The sequence below is a fragment of the Sphaerodactylus townsendi genome, linkage group LG02 (genome assembly GCF_021028975.2).
Source record: "Sphaerodactylus townsendi isolate TG3544 linkage group LG02, MPM_Stown_v2.3, whole genome shotgun sequence".
Taxonomy (NCBI): domain Eukaryota; kingdom Metazoa; phylum Chordata; class Lepidosauria; order Squamata; family Sphaerodactylidae; genus Sphaerodactylus; species Sphaerodactylus townsendi.
Window position 1 is genome coordinate 102720765 of NC_059426.1, and position 21198 is coordinate 102741962.

A 21198-nucleotide genomic window follows, 5' to 3' on the forward strand; every position below is an offset into this window, starting at 1 on the left:
TGTAAGTATGCTTTTAGACATCTAGTTCCTGAATGGCTCCTGGATTTTCAAGATGAACAGAAAAGAGGTTATGGAACTACAGTGTTGGGGGCCAAGGATTTGTCATCTTTGCTTTTGTTAATCTATAATATAGAATTTCTTGTGATTTTTACAGATGTGTGATGTCACATCTATGATTTCCTGGAGGTGATGCCATGCTATTTCTGATGGCTGCAGCCATCTCGCTAATGCCCCACCCCCCCAGTCTCCTTCTGGTTGCAAGGCCATACCTGTTAACCCGATATATCTGATGAAGTGAGTTGTGATTCATGAAATAAATCTTGGAATATATTTTGTTAGTTTTTAAGATACTACCATACTCCTCTTTATTTTGTGTCTACAGACTAACAAAGCTTCCCATATAAAATAATCATGTATAGTAATGGTGTGATACTGGCTATTATTATACCCCTTCTCCTTATAATCCCTTAAAGGCCACTCAAGCTTTTTGTAGGGTGGGCCAAGATGTCAATATTTAAGAATATAATCCTCAGTACACTATATCTAATTTAGAATTGCTCCACAGAGGATATGATTAACAGATACAGACAGATGAGTGGATTTCTCCAAACTTAAGGCCCAGGTTTGAAGAAAAATCATATCTATCTATCTGATCTCCACTTGTACATAAAAAGAGTTGCTAGGAACCCACAATGTTGTTAGCTGCTCTGAGCCCTTCGGGGATAGGGCAGGGTATAAATATAATTGAAATGAAATGAAATGAAATAATATTGCTGAGCCTTTCAAGCCTTGACTTCCTAAAGTAAAGTCATGGGGTGGAGGGAGGAGGGGTGGACTTGGAAATCAATATGGCTTTGGAAAATATTCCTTATATACTGTGCAGGGCTCACTAAAGACAAGCCCAGTGTCTACCACTGAAAAATCCATACCCATACAACTGGGCCTGGCCCCAGCAACCACAGTGCAGCTGAGCCCAGTGGCAGTACAAACTGGCCTAGTCTGTTGGCAGCAACCACATGATTGGGTTCATCTATAGCCATCATACAACTGGGCCTGGGCTGGTAATTGTCATTGAACAACTTGGTCGAGTCTGGCACCAGCAGCCATTGTACAGCTAATTCTGATCTGATGCAAGCTGCCACTGTGCAACTTGGCGTGGGCATTTTCCTAGAAGAAGCTGGCAAGGATGTAGGTACGAGGGGGGGGGGGTTCACGGGTTCAAACTCCCCCATTACATGTCCAAAGCTCCGCCCCTGCCCCACCCCCTGTAACAAGTGGAGGTTGGGGAGGCATGACCCCAGGGATGGGTGGGGGTGTGGCCCGATAAAAAAATATATAGCTACATCCCTGCAAGGATAGGAAGGAGAGAAAACTGAAGATGGGGAAGCAGATGAAGGTAGGCTGGCTGGTGGATGGGTGGGAAGGAAAGAAGGAAGCCGGAAACTGGGAAAGGCTTTGTGGGGTGCCAAGGAAGGGAAAGAGGAAACGGTTCGGGGGGGGGGGGGGGTCAGGAAAAAACAAGATGCTGCCTGCAAGTCCTTGTGGGGGCCCCACTTGCAAAATATAATCCTCAATATAGAATGTCAGGTAGGAAATATACAAGTTATGATTTCCAGACACTATTGTCATGAGTAATAAGATCAGCCTTGCAGCATCCGTCAACATAGGGAACAGTCACACATCAGTATCTTGCCCATGTTCCTAACACTCAAGCAAATTCATTCTTTATCTTGCTTCACTAGTCCAGATGCATTCTTATCTTTTGCTGAACACACCTAGCTTATTCAAAGTGAACCTGTGAGTGGCTATCAATCTTCAGATTTCTGTGACAAAAGAGAACACCACAGCTTCAACAGTGAATGGGACAAAAACCAGAACCAGTATAAGAACTAGGTCACTCTCATTTATGACCCTCCTGTGACCCTTTAAGAATGTATTGGTCTCTAATTGAACATTTAAAAGAGAAACTGATTTCTAATCACTGATCCCTCATAATTTTGATAGATGAAAGGACAATGAATACCCGTCTACCTGAAATTAACTGTACTTTGCAGAAAATTAAATATATATATATATATTGAAACTACTAAGAAGTCTTATTAAGGAGCTTCTCTTCCCATCACTAGCACATATAAGATGCTCTCTGGGCCAATAAACTCCCAATGAACACTGCTTAAAGATTCAACTAGACTAACTACTGATAAAGTACATCATTAAAAAAAACTTTAACTCCATCTGTGATTCCCTTTTTGTTACACAATACTCTGTTTTAACCAAAATCTGTTGTTGCCAGCCTTTTGAGTAATGTGTGACATATTTTATGACCAACCTCTGGTTTCTTCTTTGATTTTGCACGGCTATAAGAACTTTTTAATTTTTGTGAAAACTATTTTCTCCCTTGTGTTAGTTATAATCTCCTCTATCTAGGCCAACAGGGCAGTTACATGAAGAGATTATGTACACAGTGATTATGTTCCAGTTTGGACTGAGTTTTTTTAAGTTTTCATGCTATCATTTTAGATTACTATTTTATGTTTAATTTCCATTAGATTACTATTTTTTGTTTTACTTTACAGAAAGGATGTTTGAGCCTTTTTGGGAAAAGTGGAATATATTTTAATTTACATGCAATAAACAGAGGAACCATCCACACTTCAGAGCCAGTGTTCATATTCAAAATGCTATCCTTTCACCTCATAGTGGCATGGTGAACTGATATACTTTCCACCATCTAAGGAATCTGATATTTACATACACTTTAATGTCCAGCAAGTTTGGGATAAGATTAAGAAAGCTGCAAAACTGATTTGATAAATTCATTGAAAAAGAATAATTAATATAGAACATGAACAGTCAAGCATTCTGAGCCAAGGAGAGTACTGCACATGAATGGACTTATCACTGAATGAATTGGTAACCATAGCCCATAATTGGATGCATATTCAGATTTGCGTCTGGAGGATATTCCATCAATCAGAATGCCATGCACATTTCAACATGCATTCAGATACACATCTTGCTCCACATTTTTCACCTTTGCCATTAAATGGCAGCTGATTTTTTGGAACCCAAAGGGCAGAGGTTTCCAAACTTTTTCAGCCTGTGGGCATCTTTAGAATTCTGACATAGTATGATGGGCACAGCCACCAGATTGGGGGGGGGGGGTACAGGAAGTGGAATCAGCTGCCAAATGGCTGTCGCCACAGCTTACTTTCAGTGAAGATCTTTATAATGTGGTGGCAGCTGCTGCCAAAGCAATGTTTTTTTTTTTTAAAAAAAAAATCTGCATAGACAACCGAATCTCCAATGCCTAATGAGAAGCCTTGCTAGGCAAAAGTCTCACTTGACCCCCCAAAACTTTCTGAAAACACTTGGCATGTGCCAAGAAAGGTGCCAGCAGATACTACGGCACCCATAGGCACCACATTAGGAACCCTTGCTATGGGGTTTTCAAGGCAACAGATATTCATAGGGGGTTTGCCACTACCTTTCTCTGCACCCCTAGACTCCCCTGGCAGTCTCCCATTCAATTACTAATCAGGACTGATTTGCTTTTGAGGTCTAATGAGATCAGCTTAGCACTTAGCCTATCAAGGTTACTCACATTGTGGCTTGTTAACAGCTTGTTTTATGTCTGGCTAGAGCTGGTTTCTAATATTCTTTACTGAAAAGACTAGGCACTTGTTTATACTTTCCCTCAAGAATGCTAGCTGTGTTGATTTTGGGTATCCATAGCAAGATAGCTCCCTTGGGTGAGTCCGTCTATTTCAGAACAAGCACCTGTGGCAGAGGAAGACAAGGTGGTAGATATTTTCAGATGTTTATAAGCCAAGAGGCAGTTAATTCCTTGTAATCTCCAGATACCATAGCTACTGTTTGCCAGAACTTTGCATGGACAAACTTGGGAGTTAGGTTGCACAAAATTCCCACGACCCAAAACAGATCAGGGGAAGATCAGGGAATATGAGCTCATAATGGTCTATCTTGGCCACGGAACTTATTTTAACTTTAATAAGTATTTTGGCTCCCTTTTCTATTTGGTTGCCAGTAAAGACACAGATACTTAGCATGCTGGAAATGACATTGCAGCACGTGCCAACTAATAAAAGGGAATTCATACTGTAAACATATTTTAAGCTCTTTTTAAAGGCTCTTCACTCTCAAGACATGGCAAAGAATTAGTAAACATTTGTCCTCCTGCTAACTTCAAGTTATATTCATTCTAACACTTCTCTGTTTTAAAGTACTCATCACAACAATGGAAACCATCATGAAGCCCTATTTAATTAATGCTGGAATAAACTGTGGCTTTTATTTACTACTTGCTGTAAATGTACATAAAATGCATCTACAAAGTCCCCTAGGCCAGGGAGTAATTTCTTTTTTTCTGCCTGATCCATCTGTGATTGTTGATCTTCCCTTTCTTCATCAGATTTCTTGCAAAGTCACATATCTTCCCTGCAAAGAGAGCACATGGGAATCAAGCAAATGAAAGTCTGACATGGTGGCCATTTCAGTAAGGCCATGGGTGCTACATTTATTTGAAGCAATTAAGGACCACTTATCAGTTTTTTTCCAAGAATTTCTTGCTTAGTGCTGCTCTACATTTTATGCTTCGGGTCATTTCAGTTTGCTCGCCATGTGCTGAAGACTGTAATGCTTGAAAGGAGATGCATCTGCCAGCATGCAATTGACATGCCTTGGGGAATCACTGTTTAGGAATACTTTGCCATATTAGAATGAATGTCCATCATTTTGTCTACAACAATGACCAGTCAGGTGTTTTTGGGTGGTCACAAAAACAGAATGATAGCAATAGATTTATCTTACTATTTAATCTGTGCATTTGATACTCAGAAACAAGGTGTTTTTGAAACACAGGAGTTCACCATTAACTGCAGCTCCCAAGTACAGGTCCACTGTGTGTTTATTGGCATGGTGCCCTTTCCCCCAAGCACATGTATTTCTCACATATATTCTAAAATATACTTAGAATACATCTAATTATATGGATAACTAGAACCTAAATCATTTCCCAGTGAGAAAGAAAGCATTCCCATTTTCTCTTATGAATTATGGACATCCAGAAAGCATGACTCATGAAGCTGATATTACAAAAACATCTGTTTACACTGTAGACACTAGTCCAGGAGAATTAGGTGGCTACCCTGTTCAGCAAAGCAACACCCTTACCCCAGAGACAGAAAATTTTATGTCCCACAATAAATTTGGAAGATTATCCAATGTTGAGAGATTGTCCAATACTCTTACTTCAATATAGTACCGGAACATTGACATCCTTTGGAACAAACATTGATCCTCTGATTAATACTCTGAATTTTACTGGTTCTAGAGTCCAAAACCAACACTGCCGAGATCTAGTTTCTGTATTCCACCAGACTTATCTTGATTCAAATGCTTCTGAAGCAAGTATTGTGCTGTATTTGTTCCTAAGCTCCAAGGGCCTCAAATTCAATCATTAATCTGACCCCAGTGGTAATCTTAGTTGCCAAAAAAGATCTTATAGGGTGTTTTCCTCCTGAAATAATGCTGGCAATTTAAAGGGAGTTGAAAAGAGGATCTTGAATAATGCCTTTTTTTTCCAGAATTTTTCAGGCTGCTTCAGTTCTGATGCAATTTACATTTTAAAAAATAAGACAGGATAATCCCCTCTCCCCTTCTTTCTCTCTTCCCCTCGTTTACCCGTTGGCCAGTTAGGCCGGTGCAGAACTCTGCCTTCAGGCTCCACGTGGGGCTCAGAGCTGTAAGCAGCCGGCCACTACTACTTCTGGGCTCTGTTTGGAAGCAGCAGGCAGCACAGATGTGGCCCCTTCCTTTCTCTCCTTTCTTATGTTTGCCATTTTAATTTTGCATACTAGTGTCAGGAAAGGCATGAGTAGTTTTAATAAAATATCAGGAGCTGTCTTTCCAGAACGCCTTTCTGGAATGATTATAATATTTCCAATATTCAAAAATGATGCCCTTCCCAGTTTTCTGATTTGGAATTAACACAGTATTTTTTCACATGCACACTTCTAGTTTCAACTTGGACAAGAGCTCTAGCACATTTGGAAATTTTACCCAGGACTCAACCCCATGAATTTAGCAGTTAGTGGACTTGTTTTGGTAAGTATATGCCAAAGTAAAATACAATTTCAGTTAGGAAGGACATCATATGACCTGCCAAAGATCCTCTCCTCCCACCACCCTTAGCCTCTGAATGCAAGTTTCACTCATGTTAAATGTGACCTACTCCAACACGCTGTTGCATCCTCTGTACTTTCAGCCTCTATTCTGTCATTTTTCAATTTGCTATCCAGTAATGTTTGCTAGTGGCATTCTGCAATTCTTATCTTTTTGATATCCCAGCACTGTGGGAAACCAGTGTTGAGCAGTGAAATATCCCGGTTTGTGCAAGATTTTTGCCTGGTTCCCAGTCCGAAATTGGGTCTGTTCTGTGATTTTTTCTTTATCCCGTGATTTTCAAAAATTGCCAAATTGGAGGTGCTTTTTAAAAACCCTGGGGTGAGCCTACTAGAGCCTGCTACTGTGCAAAAACCAATCAGCAGATCCGGGGGGTTTCCCATACAGCTGCCTGATCTCCCCACCTGACATTCATTCAAGCTGCCACTCAAAAACAACAGTCAATTACAATGTGGGACACTGAGCATGCTGATAGGTGCTTGCAGTTGCCACTCAAAAACAACAGTCAATCAGAATGTGTGACACCAAGAATACTCATTACTGAACTTTTTACATGTTTACAAAATGTGGCTAACACAGTATTTCAGTCAGTATTAATGCTTTGCCTATCCATAAATTTCTTACACAAATAAATACAGTGTGAGTGGATGTACACGTAAATACTTGATTGAGGCTATCCCTTTGATCAAAAGATTCAAAACCTTTTTAAAAGGCTTTTTTTGGGGAAATGATCCAAGTGTAGTTTCAAATGAAGGTAAATATTAACACAAGAAACACTGCAAAACAAAGTCTTATACTGTATTTGTGGAAACACAGGACAGACTAGTAATGTGTTTGGTATAGTACTGAATGTTAAAGAGTTCTTTTCATAATAATGTCCTAAGGTTTTCTTAAAATAGCCTTCCAGACAATGGCTTGGATCCTAAACTCCCTTTTTGCTCATAGAAGGCACTGCTGTTTCAGGAAGAGGAGGGCCTTTTTGTAGATCACCCCATCTCACTGTAGCTACCGCTACTATGATTTCATAAAGTTCCTAGGGTCCTATGGGGACATAATATTAGAGGGGAAAAATCTTCACAGTGGAAGGGTAAAGGCAACAAAATCTCAGTACATGCAGTTTAGTTCTGCTTGTGTTACACAGGAACCAAGCCCATTATTATTTTGAACAAGAGTCACGGTATCTGTAGTGGACATGAGGAGTCCCAGCCATGCAGACAAGTTCATCAGGAATTGCAGTCATCCATTATTTTTTTGTGCATGTCCACTACCAGGTAGACTTGGCCCTGGTGGAATTTATTTGGGCACCCAAATGTATCAGCTCTCTTTGAGGGGGAAAGACTGTTTTTCTCCTTATTTACAAGGAATCCATCTTCACCCAAAACCTATTTAGTATCCTGTGTATAATTGGACAATGCTTCCTCCAATGATGCCTCAGTAAATAAAAGTGGGTTACCACCCCAACAAACATCTGAGTAAAGATAGTCACTTTCTGGTCCAATTTTGGCATGGGTGATTTGTGAAAGTAGTGAGGTGGAGGGGAGGAGACTTCTATCTGGCATATAGTGGGTCCTGTGGGCCTGACCAGACTAGAGATTAAGGTCCTTCCAGGAGATCCTCTCTCAGACCCAGTCTTTCTGGATGAGGAGATTTCTCCCTCAAAATCTCCTTCCCTTTCTTTGTTCCAGATCCCAAGAAACTGGAGGAGGCTGATGAAGAGGACTTCTTGGAAGACTTTTCCAGATCAAGTATTTACTGCTAACATGTGGAGTTAGGGAACTAGCTAACTGCCCAAACAGCAAGGCTATTTAGTTTGGATAGTATGCAAATAATTTACATAGCCCTGCCTAAAAGGTTGGAGGTGTGACCTAACCAGCCTGGATGACTTTGCCCCACTGTTGGAGAATACATTAATTACAAAGCAGTAGTCACTTCCATGTATGAATGTGGCAACATGCAAATCCAGCATATGGGATGTGCTGCATAACGTAGATCCAGCTTATTGCTAGATATGATACCAGAAATTTCATTCCAGATGACACTGGCTAGGGATCATGATTCAGCTTTGCATGCTTTGTAGTTTGGTTCACTAATTTAAACAAGATGAACTGCAACATTTGGCTACTCTTTAAATTGTCAAATATACAGGTATCTACCACAAATCAGCATACTCCTCTAAGTTACATTTCTTCACATAAAGTCTATTTGTGTGCCAACAGGTACATTTCGTTTCTACATCTATATCATAGGAAAACCTGTCTACGTCTTTTATCTAAGGAAAAAATAGGAGCACAACCAAATGCATGTATGCTACATTACTAAATTTGTGCAAGTTTGGCACATTCTACACTCAATTTTTATTCATCAAAGCAATTTAAATTGAAATAATGAAATTTGCCACAGTAACACATTTCTACAGTTCTGTCAGAGTAGACATACTTCTAAACATGAGTCTAAATAAGCTGTGTGTTGTCTTTTTCTGCGTGTTTTCTGTCCAGTCAGGAGCCAAAAAAAAGCAAAACAGAAAATAAGCAGAAAGATATAGTATTTAAAGAGACAACACACAGCATATTGAGACTCATGTTTAGATGTATGTCTACTCTGACAGAACTGTAAAAATGTGTTAGTTACTACTGTGGCAAATTTCATTAGTATAAATTGCTTTAATGAATAAAAATGTACATCTGTTTTATTGCTGCCTCAGTCTCTAGTGCAGTGTTCAGAATACAACAGGATAAAGACATACCTTGTAGAAAGCTGCCATTTTCCAATCAATAGCTATCTCTTCTAAACAATCAATATTTTTGACAAAACTTTTTACTGTTAGATTTGCAAATTTTATTTGGAAACTTGGCAGTACAAACTATATCTTCTGTACGAAAGCTCCTTTCTGTATGAAAGCTCCTCCCATAATTTTCAGCATTAAACTGAAAGAAAGTTTACATTGTGAACATGGTCTGACAAAATTGTTTCTGTACCAAGAGATGAAATGTGCACCCCCTTGTGGGTTGAGGGACCAATGCAGCAATTCTTGGAGAAGAGAAGGTAATGCAATTGGAATTTGTTTAATCTTTACTCCCCATACTGTATTTCAGATTTCAGCCGAACATTCAAGAATGTAATCCAAAGAATAAAGAGTTCACAGAAACTCAAAAAGGAATAATTTCAAAACTACCTTTCTGCATGTTGAGGAAACAAATTATTTTACAAACTATTTTTCAGTTACTATAGAGTTAATTTAAGGTCCTTCCTTCCTTCCTTCCTTCCTTCCTTCCTTCCTTCCTTCCTTCCTCCCTCCCTCCCTCCCTTCCGATCCAGAACAATAGAATCATATTCCTGTGTCTCACAGAAATAAAAAGAAAAGAAAGAGGAAGCCCTTTCAAGCTTGCACTCCATAATATGCCAAAAATTAAAGAAAAACATGAAAAAAGAAACATGTTTTCAGAACACAAAGAGCTAGTTTTGAACATTTTGTGGTTTTCATACAAACATATGCCTCAATATCAGGATTGCTAGAAGTGAACATAAACAAGATATTTTTGAGAAAAAAAACTTCCCCTAAGGATTTGTAATCACTGCAAACACTGGACAAAAATGGGGGTGTGCCCCCCTTCTAAGTACAATTTTCTCTTGGTTTGCTCCCTATATCTCCCAAAGAGGTTAGGTTTTGATCAAAAAGATACCTTGTGGAACAGCACCATGATTCAGTCTTGGCTCTGTGCACTGGTGCATGTGAAATAAGCTGAATTAGTAAGCAGGATACACATTGTCATAGGTCCTGACTGGAGCACAAAGAAAAGAAGCAAGAATACCTACTCAACTTAAAACAGAACCTCGCGGTAATTATAAATCAGCACTAGTATGCTGGCTAAAAGTTGCCATGTTCCCAATAATGGGTGGAGATGGAACAAATTGTATGCCACTGTGCTTCCCAAAGATCCAATGCACAGGAGAACCTGCCCTAATATGAGAAAACTGGGAAATGGTTCTTTAAAGCTGCACATGAAATACTTCAACAGAACAATATCTCTGTCAGCCACTGTCAGTAGATTTTTCATTAACCATTTCCATGAGATGGTCATTGCAGAAATAAAAATCATAATGACAATGACTGGATATATTATTTAGCAGCCTAAAGATTATAGCACACTATAGCACACCAATGAGTTAGCTTGGCTCATTGGAACAGAACAATATTAGTCTTGCCACATGATCTTTATAACCACCAAGATTCTTTCTGTCCCTTCCTCTGGATGGATGAGCCTATAACCTGGACTATATCATCAGCTGTGAGACACTAAAAGAGCCCATTGTACATATGATTCCAAACATCATCTACTGTATCTACAAGAGATTTTGCTATTTGTTGTAAGCCAATCTGGACTGTAAAATGGGATATAAATGTAACAATAAATCTAAATGGTAAATCTGGAATGTACTTACCCACTTGTAATGTCATCAGTTCTTATGTTCTTGGCCAGAACATCTCCATCGCTCATATAGCCTGTAGCATCCATGGTGATGCCTTCTAAATCAATTTCATCTCCTCCTTTGTCTGAGATGTCCACATGACAAACATTACTACCTCGTGTTGCTAGTTGTCTTCTCAAAGGAGCTGAATACATGTAACGTCCTGATTCTGCACTGATGAACCGGCTGGCATTGGCTCTTGGGGGATATCCATTACCCACTGATGGAGCATCACCAGCTTGAAGACGGGGACTGGACTGCCCAAGTCTCCAAGATAAGGGTGTTGGCCTTCCTGTCAAGCTGAGAATACTGCGGCCACTTATTTCAGTAGTGACGTTCGTATCAAAGGTGGTCTCCAAGGTGCTGGAAAGAATAAAAGAGTGATAATATATATTAATCATGCATACGCGCTTTCTCTCTATAGCATTCTATGAAAAGTCATAATCAAGCCACAGGGGTGTGACCACAGCTCTAGCTGCTGATAGCATCCTACAAACAAGCTTTCCCACCCTCTGCCTGTCACATGCCTCCACTCAGCAAATTTGAAGCAATGGGCATTTTTAAGGCATGATTTCAAGTTATATAATTGTTTAATGTAAATAGTTACACACTGCTCTTTTAAAAACAGGACAGGTTTCTTTCAACTCCATTTGAGCTGCATGAACAGCAGGTGTCACATCTTCCCCACTCCTGAGGCAGTCTTCTATGAACACAGATTCTGCCTCAGGAGGAGGGATTGCAGTGAGGTGGTGGGAGGGAGGAGGAGAGAAATCCATGAAAATCATTTGTTATAAAAGCAGGGCATGCATCCAAGTTCCAAGCCACTGTTCATGACTGTACTGAATGGTAGCACAATCCCTTGCCTATTTTGTTCTAATAAACAGAAAGAAAAAAGACAAGCCTAATAGGAGAGGAAAAGCATTGATCCTAGGCCTCATGCTTAAGGTGGGCCTCCTATTGTTGCTACTTGATAAGTTTTACAACTTGTTTTAATGCGCATTGTGTGTCATCATTTTTTGGTGTTATCATAACTAGGAACCTCAAAATCTGGAAGTGGCCAGGACCTATCTGCAATTCGGAGAGTACCTGAAATAGAGACCTACCGGTATTTTATGTGGCTCTGGACAAAATCAGTTAACAGTATCAAGGCTAGTCTTCCCTATAACAGTGTCATCCCACAGTGTTAATTTGTTATATAGCCAACAGTCTCCAGTACTGTGGAAACAGAAATATACATTAATGCACTAACTGAAATATTACAAGTAGGGGCCCATGGAACTTGGGGGGAGGGGGAGGAAATCCACCCTTCCTCCCCACTCTCTGGTTGGTCTGACCAGTTGAAGCAACACCACCTCTTCTGCTTGTCTCATAAAACTTTAGTCTTGGCAGGGGATCCCATTTCCCACCCTCCTGCCTACTCACTTGTAGCCCTGCCACTTTTGCTCAACTCACTGATGTGGTGAGAGGGGGGGAGCAGAGGCTCCTGCTCCTTCTCTTTGCCTGCCTTTCTACAAGTCCAGCATCAGGGGGCATCAACAGCTGCTCCTTTTCTGCCACATGCTCACTCACCCACTCAGCTTATGGTGGTGACGGAGGGGCGTAGTGACTCCCGTTGTTCCACCCTCACCTGCTTGGTCTGCTCCTGCCTTCTCTAAAATAGCATCTGAGAGACCTTACAATGTAGCTCATGTGATCTGAGATTTTTTTTCCAACCAAACCATTTAATTAAAAAAAATCTTTTGGGGATTTTTCTGCAAACCTGGGATTTGAAGAAAGTTTTCTCACATGTGCACCTGGCCCCATTCTTCAGGGGATTTTTTTTGTCTGCATGGAGGTCAAATTCAAAGTTAAATATATGATTACTGAGATGTGGAGACTCAGTTAAATCTTCATCCTTACTGCAAAAATCTTGCAGAGCAAGATGTGGTTTACCACTAAGCTGGGTATTTTTAGTTTACGACATGTGACACACCAAGATATTTTAGGTTTATCCACTAATGTGTTTTCTTTTCAGCAAGTCAAGATGGAAGCTTGCGTTCCACTTGTTATAACCTGTTATGCTACTTAACTTCTACAAATCTCATAGTGTCACATAGAGATAATATATTAGGATTTAGAATAAATACTATTTTTGTTAGCAAGTTGGATTACATCTGGACAGCTTTTTAAGGGTTTTAGCAACAAGATCCAAGCATATCTGAATGGTGCGTGTCTCTATGGAGAGCTAACATACATGTCTCTGTCAAAAGTTTCTGCTTCTCTCAGTCAAAAATCTTTGCTACTTATTTAGTGACTCAGTTTACTTCCTGGTTCCATAACAGTAATTTGACTGAAGCATTCCAAGTGGGTTTATTCAAACTGTTTGGCTCAAAAATAAGCTTTTTGCAGAATTTTGGGCATCTCTAATGACCCCATGGTTACTGTCAGCAAATCTTCCTTGAAAAGAAAAATTGATGTTCTGCAAGTTCTTAAGCACAGAAGCTGATTTAATTGAATTTGCCACATAGACCTGGAAGTGGTGAATTGATTTGGGGTCCAATTCTGACAGGCATCCAGACATTTTATAATTATGCCAGGTTACCTTCTTTATGTGATCACCTACTTTTTATAAATAAACCCCGAATATGCAATTAGAACTGCAAACTCATTAAAGGCTAAAATGTAACAAATGGGCTTTTTTGTGCATCCCTGAAAATTTCCTTGTAATTCCTAACAGCTGCCTTTCTTTTCAAAATCATACCTGTGTATATTACTAATAAAATTATAAGTCTGTCCAAAGAGTAGATAGGAATTCAAGTTATGTGCTTTATCAGGTAAGTCAAATACAGTTCAACTGGTTGTTTAAACACAGTGTTATAGTTCTGTTTAAAATGCATTGAAATCTCTCATGAGGAAACTTAAATTTTGGGGGTAACCTTTGTACATTTTGATTCAAGCACTACCTACAGCATTTAACAAGCACTCTTCTGGGTCTAGGGTTCAAACAATGTTCTTTCTCTGTTTCTTTCCACTACTAAAATTACTCTTCATCAAGCTTGACAATATTTCATCAGAAACTGGGCTTTCAGTTTAAAAAAAAAGAATAAAGCACAATATACACTTAGTCAAGTTAATGTCCGTCATATCACTCTTAATCATTTCTCAGAAGCAAACAGAGTCAGAGTCAAGGACAGGGAAAAGGGCAACACAAAGTTCTGCCTCTGTCTGAATAAAGAATCAATTCATGCTGCTACCTGTGAGAGACCTGAGTTCCCCGTAAGCTAGACATGGTTTCCTCTAGGTTTTGCCGGAGATCAGCTATATTCCTGACAGTTCGCAATCGGCGGGTTTCTGGATCTTCCCCTATGGAACAATATACATTTAGACAAAAACATAAACTATATGTCATTACCAACCAAAAGAGTTGTACAGCCATTCCTCGTTGTGGTTCCAAGTCAAATGCAATTTCCTGCTTTTACATTATTTAATACCCTCTCATGCTGGATTCAGTTTATAAGCAGACATTGCCTAGTGCAGCTGTGTCTACAGTGAGGCACAGTAGTATAGTATTAACTTCACTGACATGAGCTTCGTTTGTACTAACCTTTAGATAATAAAATATTATTCTTGTTTATGTTTATGTTTTAGTTTCTTGGTCATATTGTTAGCAGGGAATGTTGTCATGGACAATGCTAGGGCCAATATCTACTTGATAAGATCTGCAAGTTTGTATTTGCTGTTTACTCCTACCTTTTGCTCATTATGAATAGCTGGATTTCACTGTTCCCCGAGGAAGAGACTTCTCATTTTATTGATAGTATGATGACAAAAACATTCTTACAGACATAAGCTAGCTTTCAGCAGCCTTAATGGATTTTAAATTCAAAAAATTATTGCCAAGGAAGAATTAAACCAAAAAAGGATTTGTCTTTTCTGGTAGCACAAAAGATTTAAAAAATCACAAACAGCAGCTTAATTGAGGTTGTAATTGGAAGGAGAACTGGGGGTACAACATGTCCTGGACTCAGTTTGCCCCAGAAGCCAGGCAGTGTACCTGCCTCAGGTTTTTTCATGTTAAAAAGAGAGAATCTGATTTTTCTCTGCTGTATCCTAAAAGGAATGATGAAGGAGAAGTGTATGCATCTGATGGCAGGACTGAGTACTGATTGAAGAAGGAATTCCAACAAAAATAGCAGGCTCATTTCATCCCTTTTTTCTTTCTCCATTTCTTTCTTAATTTTGCATTTATTTAATGTTACAGTCAAAAAACTGCCTGCTACATGGTCAAACTGCCTGCTACAGTCAAAAAACTGCCTGCTTAATAATATAGTCAAAAAACTGCCTGCTACATGGCAATAATCATTGGCCAGGTGAGGTGGGGGGAAGGGGTGTGTGGGGTGATTTTCCACCCCACGTGACCCCAATAGTGCGCACCTGGGGCGTGGCACCCCTGCCCTGTGGCAGTTATGCGACTGTCTCTATGTAACATCTATTTTGCCAATGAATTAAAAGACCATTGTTTATTGACTGATTTTGAATTTTTGATGGAACATGACAAAGAAGTCAATCTCTAAAGTGTGGTAGGCATAAGCTCTTTAGGGCTAGATAGGTCAAAACCAACTTAAGTAGGTGCTAAGAAAACTATCCATTTTCAAAATGTGAGCAAAGACATCATACTTCTAGCAGAGTCCACCAGTAATAGTTAACTATTTTGAAAAGTACATGTAAACAAGTATTATTCTGAGCTATTTTTCCAAAATGAATCTAAGTCACTTTTGACATATAGGTACTAGTTTGAATAAGGTGACAGCCAGTGCAATCTTAAGCAGTTATTCCCTGTGAAGCCCACAGAAATCATAGCTCTGTTATACCTCTGTTTAGGACTGCACTGTCAGTCAAAAGGGGGGCAGACGATACTCAGGAAATTCAGGTATTCTCTATAACAGAAACCACATCAGGAGGCAAGGGATACTTAAGGTAATTCTATGATCATTTGCCAAAGTTGGAGGAAGTGGGTAATTTGTTCCCACAGTGATAGACTTACATTCATGAAAAAAATTACACAGGACCTTATGCCTTTTTATAAACATTACATAATTAACTAATTTTAGAGTTTGATTACTCAAGATGCAAATTGTCCATTTTGATTTTAGTTCATATCGTCAAACCTCTGAGTGAATGTGAATAAGGTAGAAAAATCAGAACAGTCAAAACTCTAACTTTAAATCTATGAAACATTGCCACATGTAAATAAGCAGGGTTCAATCAGTGGCCAATTATATACTGCTATTCTGCCCCACAGCAAAGGAATATTTCCTTTATGGCAGATCCTGAAAAGCCCCAAAGTTAGTGAGAGAGGGAAAACACCATTGTTTTCCGATGCTTTCAGGTTTTCACTCGTTCTACTCTTCCCCCAGTCCCTCCATGCATTTCCAGGGGATCTATGGCAAGCTTTTGTGAAAAGCACAAAACTATCAATGTAACACAGAAATACAAAAATAACACAAAAATATCAATATACCATAAAATACCAATAAAATTTGTTAAGGTTTTTAAAAACAAAACCAGCAATTTTGTGACAACCGGGAGTGATCCAGAAGTGGGGGCAGGCAAAGCAGGCAGTGGGACACCTCCTTGTGCGTAAAAAGAGCAATGCAAGAAAATAATGAGCCAGTGATTAAATTAGTGCCCCAGATCAAAAAAATTAAATTAATTTTGTTCCCTAATTTAGCTGGAGTAAAACTTAGAGAATGTACAGTGAATGTACATTGCCATTTCCCAAAACTTAAACACAAATGAACATTTGCCTATACTATGATTGTTTTGAAAAGCTAACAAAAGCCTTAATCAAACAGTAACCAATGCAAAACACAATGCTTGGTTCTTTAGGCTGCATCTTATAAGATTCCAAGCAGTTTGAAGGTGATCAGACTGCCAAGCTTGGGTTACCAAAATGAAAACCAAAGAAGCATTTTAAGCCCCTTCCATCACAGAGGAGATAGTGAACGCTTCTGCAATTAGCCCCATCTTTCTTTCTTTGCAGAGGATTAAGGGAATTAGGAAATTCACTGCCTTTTGAGTCCTACCTGAAAGATCTTCTAGAATAGGCTGTCCAGTTTTTGTGTATAGAGCAGAATCCATGTGCACGCTCACCCCTCCAGTGCTGGGTTCGGCTGTTACATTTCCTTCATTATCTGTCTGTGATCTAAAGTGCAAAACAGAGAGACAGAAAGAGAGATATAATCCCTCATTACACCAAATTCTCCCAGCACCATGACTTGCCATCTCTCATTTGTGCCCTCTCCCCATTATACGCCAGCAGACTGACTTTACATAATTCATTAGTCCCATGTTGAGCTATGTCCTAGAAAGGGAAACAAGCAATGAACTGAAAAAATCAGTCGAATACAGGTTTCTCAGGGCCTCATACAAGCCTTGCAAAAACCTTTAGGCTTATGTTAAGTCTTCAATCTGGCCAACAACCTGTACTAATGGCTCAGGCCCAAGAGTCACTGATAACAGTGTTCAAATTATGGAACCGAATGCAAACTACTGCTGTCATTTATTTGCTTCGCTGTTATATCTACATCATGCCTCACATCAAGGAATTCAAAGTGATGTCTGAGCCACACAACAAGTGGTGAAGCAGTTTGACTCAAGGCCACCCAAAGACCTTCAGAGTCTTGCCTGTTTGAATTGTATTTTGTTTGTTTAAATTAGTTATTTAAATTGCACTCAGGTAACACACCCACACCCTCTTTGAGTCACTGTTGAGAAGAAAAATGGGAGGATAAATTGCCTAAAGCAGGTGCCCCCAACATTTTTGATCCTGTGGGCTTATCTGGAATTCTGACATGGCATGGGGAACGCAGCAACAAAATGGCTTCCACGGGCCACAGAGTCAGCCACTAAACAATTGCCATAGCTTAACTTCAGTAACACAGTGTAGATCCTCATGTTGTGATGGCAGCTGCTGCCAAAACAACATTTTAAAAAATCTACGCAGCCAATCAATCACCAATAGTCAATCAGAAAGCTTGCTGGACAAATGCCACCTGCTTCCTAAAAGCACCTGGTGGGCACCAGAAAAGGAGTTGGCTGGCACAATGGAGACCTTGGGCAGCACATTAGGGACCCTTGGATTAGACAAACAACCCAATCAGGACAGCAGTTCAGTAGCAAGGTGCAGGATAATTGCAATTGACGGACTGCTGTAAGAGCCATTCTCTCCTTGTGAGTGCCTACTTGATGGTTCATGCCATTCTTCCACTCTGCTAATACAGCAATAGCAATGTACACATGACATATGGGTGCACAGAGGGAGATTAAGACTGCCTATTCTACACTAGCCAGTAGCATGTGACATCCCCATCTACAGGCACTAACCCTCTACCCATTTCAGGCATTAGCCTCAAGTGAGCCCAGTGCCTTTGCACATATGAAATGTATATTTGTATGATTCATCTCTAGGAATAGGTACACTTTTTAAAAAGGTTTTCATTTATGCACAAAAAGCCTAATGAAGTTTAGGATTAGGCTATGCAGTTCATTCCCCCCATAGAGTGCACAGAGCCCAAGAAGAAACATATACTTTAAAAACTCCTTCCTTCATACAGGATATATATTTAAAAAGAAACATGTTTAAAAGTGTACTCGTACCTGTACATAAATGGTGCTACTGTGGCAGTGTTTGGGTGGCTGTATTGCTGTTGTGGATGAGGTAGCTGAACACTCACAGTATTGCTTCCTATGGTCTGTGTGGTGCTTGTTGGCCCACTTGCAGCTGGGATGCTACTGCTGGTAATCATAGGCACCCCTGCAGCCCCTTTCCCTTCAGAAGAAGCCAAACTGGATGTAGAGCTGGAATTCTGACCATCTAGCTGGGTCTTCTGATGAGAAGGGCCTAAAGCAGACTTCCCACTGCGGCCTCTCTCACCTTCCTTAGCTGAACTGGGGGCACTTGAGGATTTCCCTGTGGTGGTTTTCACTCCTGGTTTTGGTATTCCACTTTGTGAAGGGGCAGCAGCCTCCTTCTTGGCACTGTGCAGCTTTCCGCCTTTAGGAATAAAGCTTGCAATCTTGGAGGACTTTTTTGGCATCTCTGTTGCGGCTGGTGGGGTCTGTTCTTCCTTCGGCTCCTCTTTGATCTCAGTTTTTTCTGTTACCGATGTTCTCTTTGCAGTGTTTTTTTCCTTTTCTTTATCTTTCTGTTTTTCTTTTTCTTTCTCACTGCCCTTTGGGGAACTCTTCTTATTGGTCAGTGCCCGGCTAAAAGTTCTTTGTGCAATTCCCTTGAGTGCAATTTTGGGACTATTAGATGTTGGCCCTGGGTTGTTCACATTCCGATTTGTGGCATCCATCTCTTCACTTTCCTCAAAGCTAGGAAGGATTTCGAGTCGTTCGCAACTAGTTTCCCGAGATCCTGGACATTCAAGGGATGACCCTCCTGCTTTGGAGACACCTTTTGTGTTAAAAAGTTTGAGTTTCTCCAGCATGGATTTCTGGCCATTGGCAGTTGTTTTCACCATCTCTGGCGGGGGTTTTGGAGTCTCTTGAATTGGCTGCTTTACTGACAATGTGGAAGACGTGGTTGTGTGCTTAGCACTAAGTGACTTACTACGCCAGGGTTTAACAGCAGTGCCGGGCTGAGGGATGGCAGAGGGGTTATTGCAACTGGAAGCATTGTTGCTACTGCTGCTTTGAACTGAAGATGGTGCATTTTCATTCATTCCTGTGGACTGGGAGGCTAAATTGTCTGCTGGCTCTGGGGAAAAATGTGACAAGATATCTGATTATTCAATTTTGCATTCAGAAAATTTCCAGTTTGTTTTTCTAGTAAAAGAAAGTGGTACTTAGTAGCAGCAAAAACATTAACTTTTTATATTATGTGGCAATTAAAACAAGATTACCAATAACTAAAGGCGTTCAGGTTTTCTTTTCTGTTTTAACATAAGCCTGCTAGCAGGGAACATCTGTTTCTTATTGCTGCACACTGCCTAGTTAACTTTTAGACTCTTACCAAATAATTAACATAGATGTCTTTTGGAACCTAACAGCATTTGAAGACATGCACAAGCAAAAATGCTCAATCAGTATCAGACATCTATTATCTAGAACACACAAACTCTTTGACCCTTTATACGGAACAAAATTATTTCTGCTAAAGCTCGTTTTTGAGAAGGTTCCCAGATGTAACACGAAGCAAAGAATTTAAAGGAATGGAGGATAAAATAAAACAGAAATCCTTTCGATAACAGCATAGCCAGTTCCTGATTCCAGTTCAAAACTGGCTTGTACCCAATCCACAAAACTTAAGCTGATCATATTCTCCCTCAGGCAGCAATCACAAATGATACATGTTTATCTCATAATTGAAACTAGATGCAATAAGAAGAGCTGCCTGAAAAATTATTCTTGGATGGGTGAGTCAAACTGTTCATTAACGTCATTTGCTAGCATGCTTCCAGAGAACGGAGCTCAGCACCAAATGGAGTTTAAGAATCACGTTCTCTTACTCACCTAGTGATGGCAAGTCTTTGCTAAAAGTCAGTCCTTGTGAATTTTCTCTTGTAGAGACGTTACATCCCAATTACTGTAAGCATTGCTTCTGTTACGCCCCTCATGTTTCCAATTAACGTTTGTCATCTCTGACTGTTAGCCTGCCCAGCAGCTTGCTGAGGATTAACGCCTTTTTTACCTGCAGTTCCCTATGCTCTAGCAAGAAACAGCATACAGAGCTTCTTGTTTTTCTTTTTTTTTTAAATTTAAAAATAAACAGCAACTCAGAGCAAGCAGTTTGGAACAGAACTGTGAATGCAGTTCTGTGAATCACAAACGGCTGCAGCCACACACAGAGGCTGTTTTATTTCAATTTTGGTTGCTTGCTGAAGATACAGCTCTGCTAACCTAACTCTTGTGATCCACACCAGACCACTTCAGATTTCCAAGCACTCCCATCTTCCTTGCATAGCAGAGATTTTAGTTCCTAGGAGATTCCTCTTGTAATAAGTCCAGTGGGTTCACACTCTTACGTCTTAACTGAAATAGCAGTTGCCAACGGTTGTTTTATGGAGGGTAGGCGGAGGGTAGACATTGCTATGATGGGAAGATTTCCAGAATGCTGGGTTATTAAGCACAAAGTGTTATGCCAGGAGACAGGGAAACACATGAACCTGAGTCTGAATTCTTCAGTTTTAGCCAGCTTTGTAAGAGCTGACAAATAGGTCTGCATTTCACCTAGTGTCAAAAGTAACACTCAAACAACTCCTTTCTCCTCTGTCAGTTGGTATGAGAACCTTCCTAACTCTTCAAGGTTCAATTAGTAAGTTTTTCTACACCTCAGAGTGATGAGATGTTTCAGTTACAGTGGAACCTCGAATTTCGTTGACTTTGAATTTCGTCGGTTTTGAATTTCATCGATTTTTTTCACTGAAAATTTGTCTCGAATTTCGTCGATCGCCTCAAATTTCATCTTTGAGGTGCTTTCAGGTGATATCAGACACAGAACTGTCCCTTGGAGAGTTCTGGAGAAATCACTACAACATTCTT

At 40.0% G+C, this 21198-nt stretch overlaps 1 protein-coding gene across 6 annotated transcripts in view; it reads right to left on the reverse strand.

The window, feature by feature from the left end:
• Positions 1-21198, reverse strand: part of NAV2 (neuron navigator 2) — a 325098-nt gene that overhangs the window by 123287 nt on the left and 180613 nt on the right. For 5 of the 6 annotated variants that reach the window (XM_048486861.1, XM_048486863.1, XM_048486862.1 and 2 more), the window contains 4 exons: positions 18310-19414; positions 16737-16855; positions 13905-14013; positions 10645-11034 (listed from right to left, as the gene is read on the reverse strand). In XM_048486861.1, the coding sequence (XP_048342818.1) occupies positions 10645-11034; positions 13905-14013; positions 16737-16855; positions 18310-19414 (1723 nt within the window). Of the gene's footprint in view, positions 1-10644; positions 11035-13904; positions 14014-16736; positions 16856-18309; positions 19415-20169; positions 20964-21198 lie in introns of those variants that run through there. The other variant, XM_048486866.1, reaches the window with a different exon arrangement.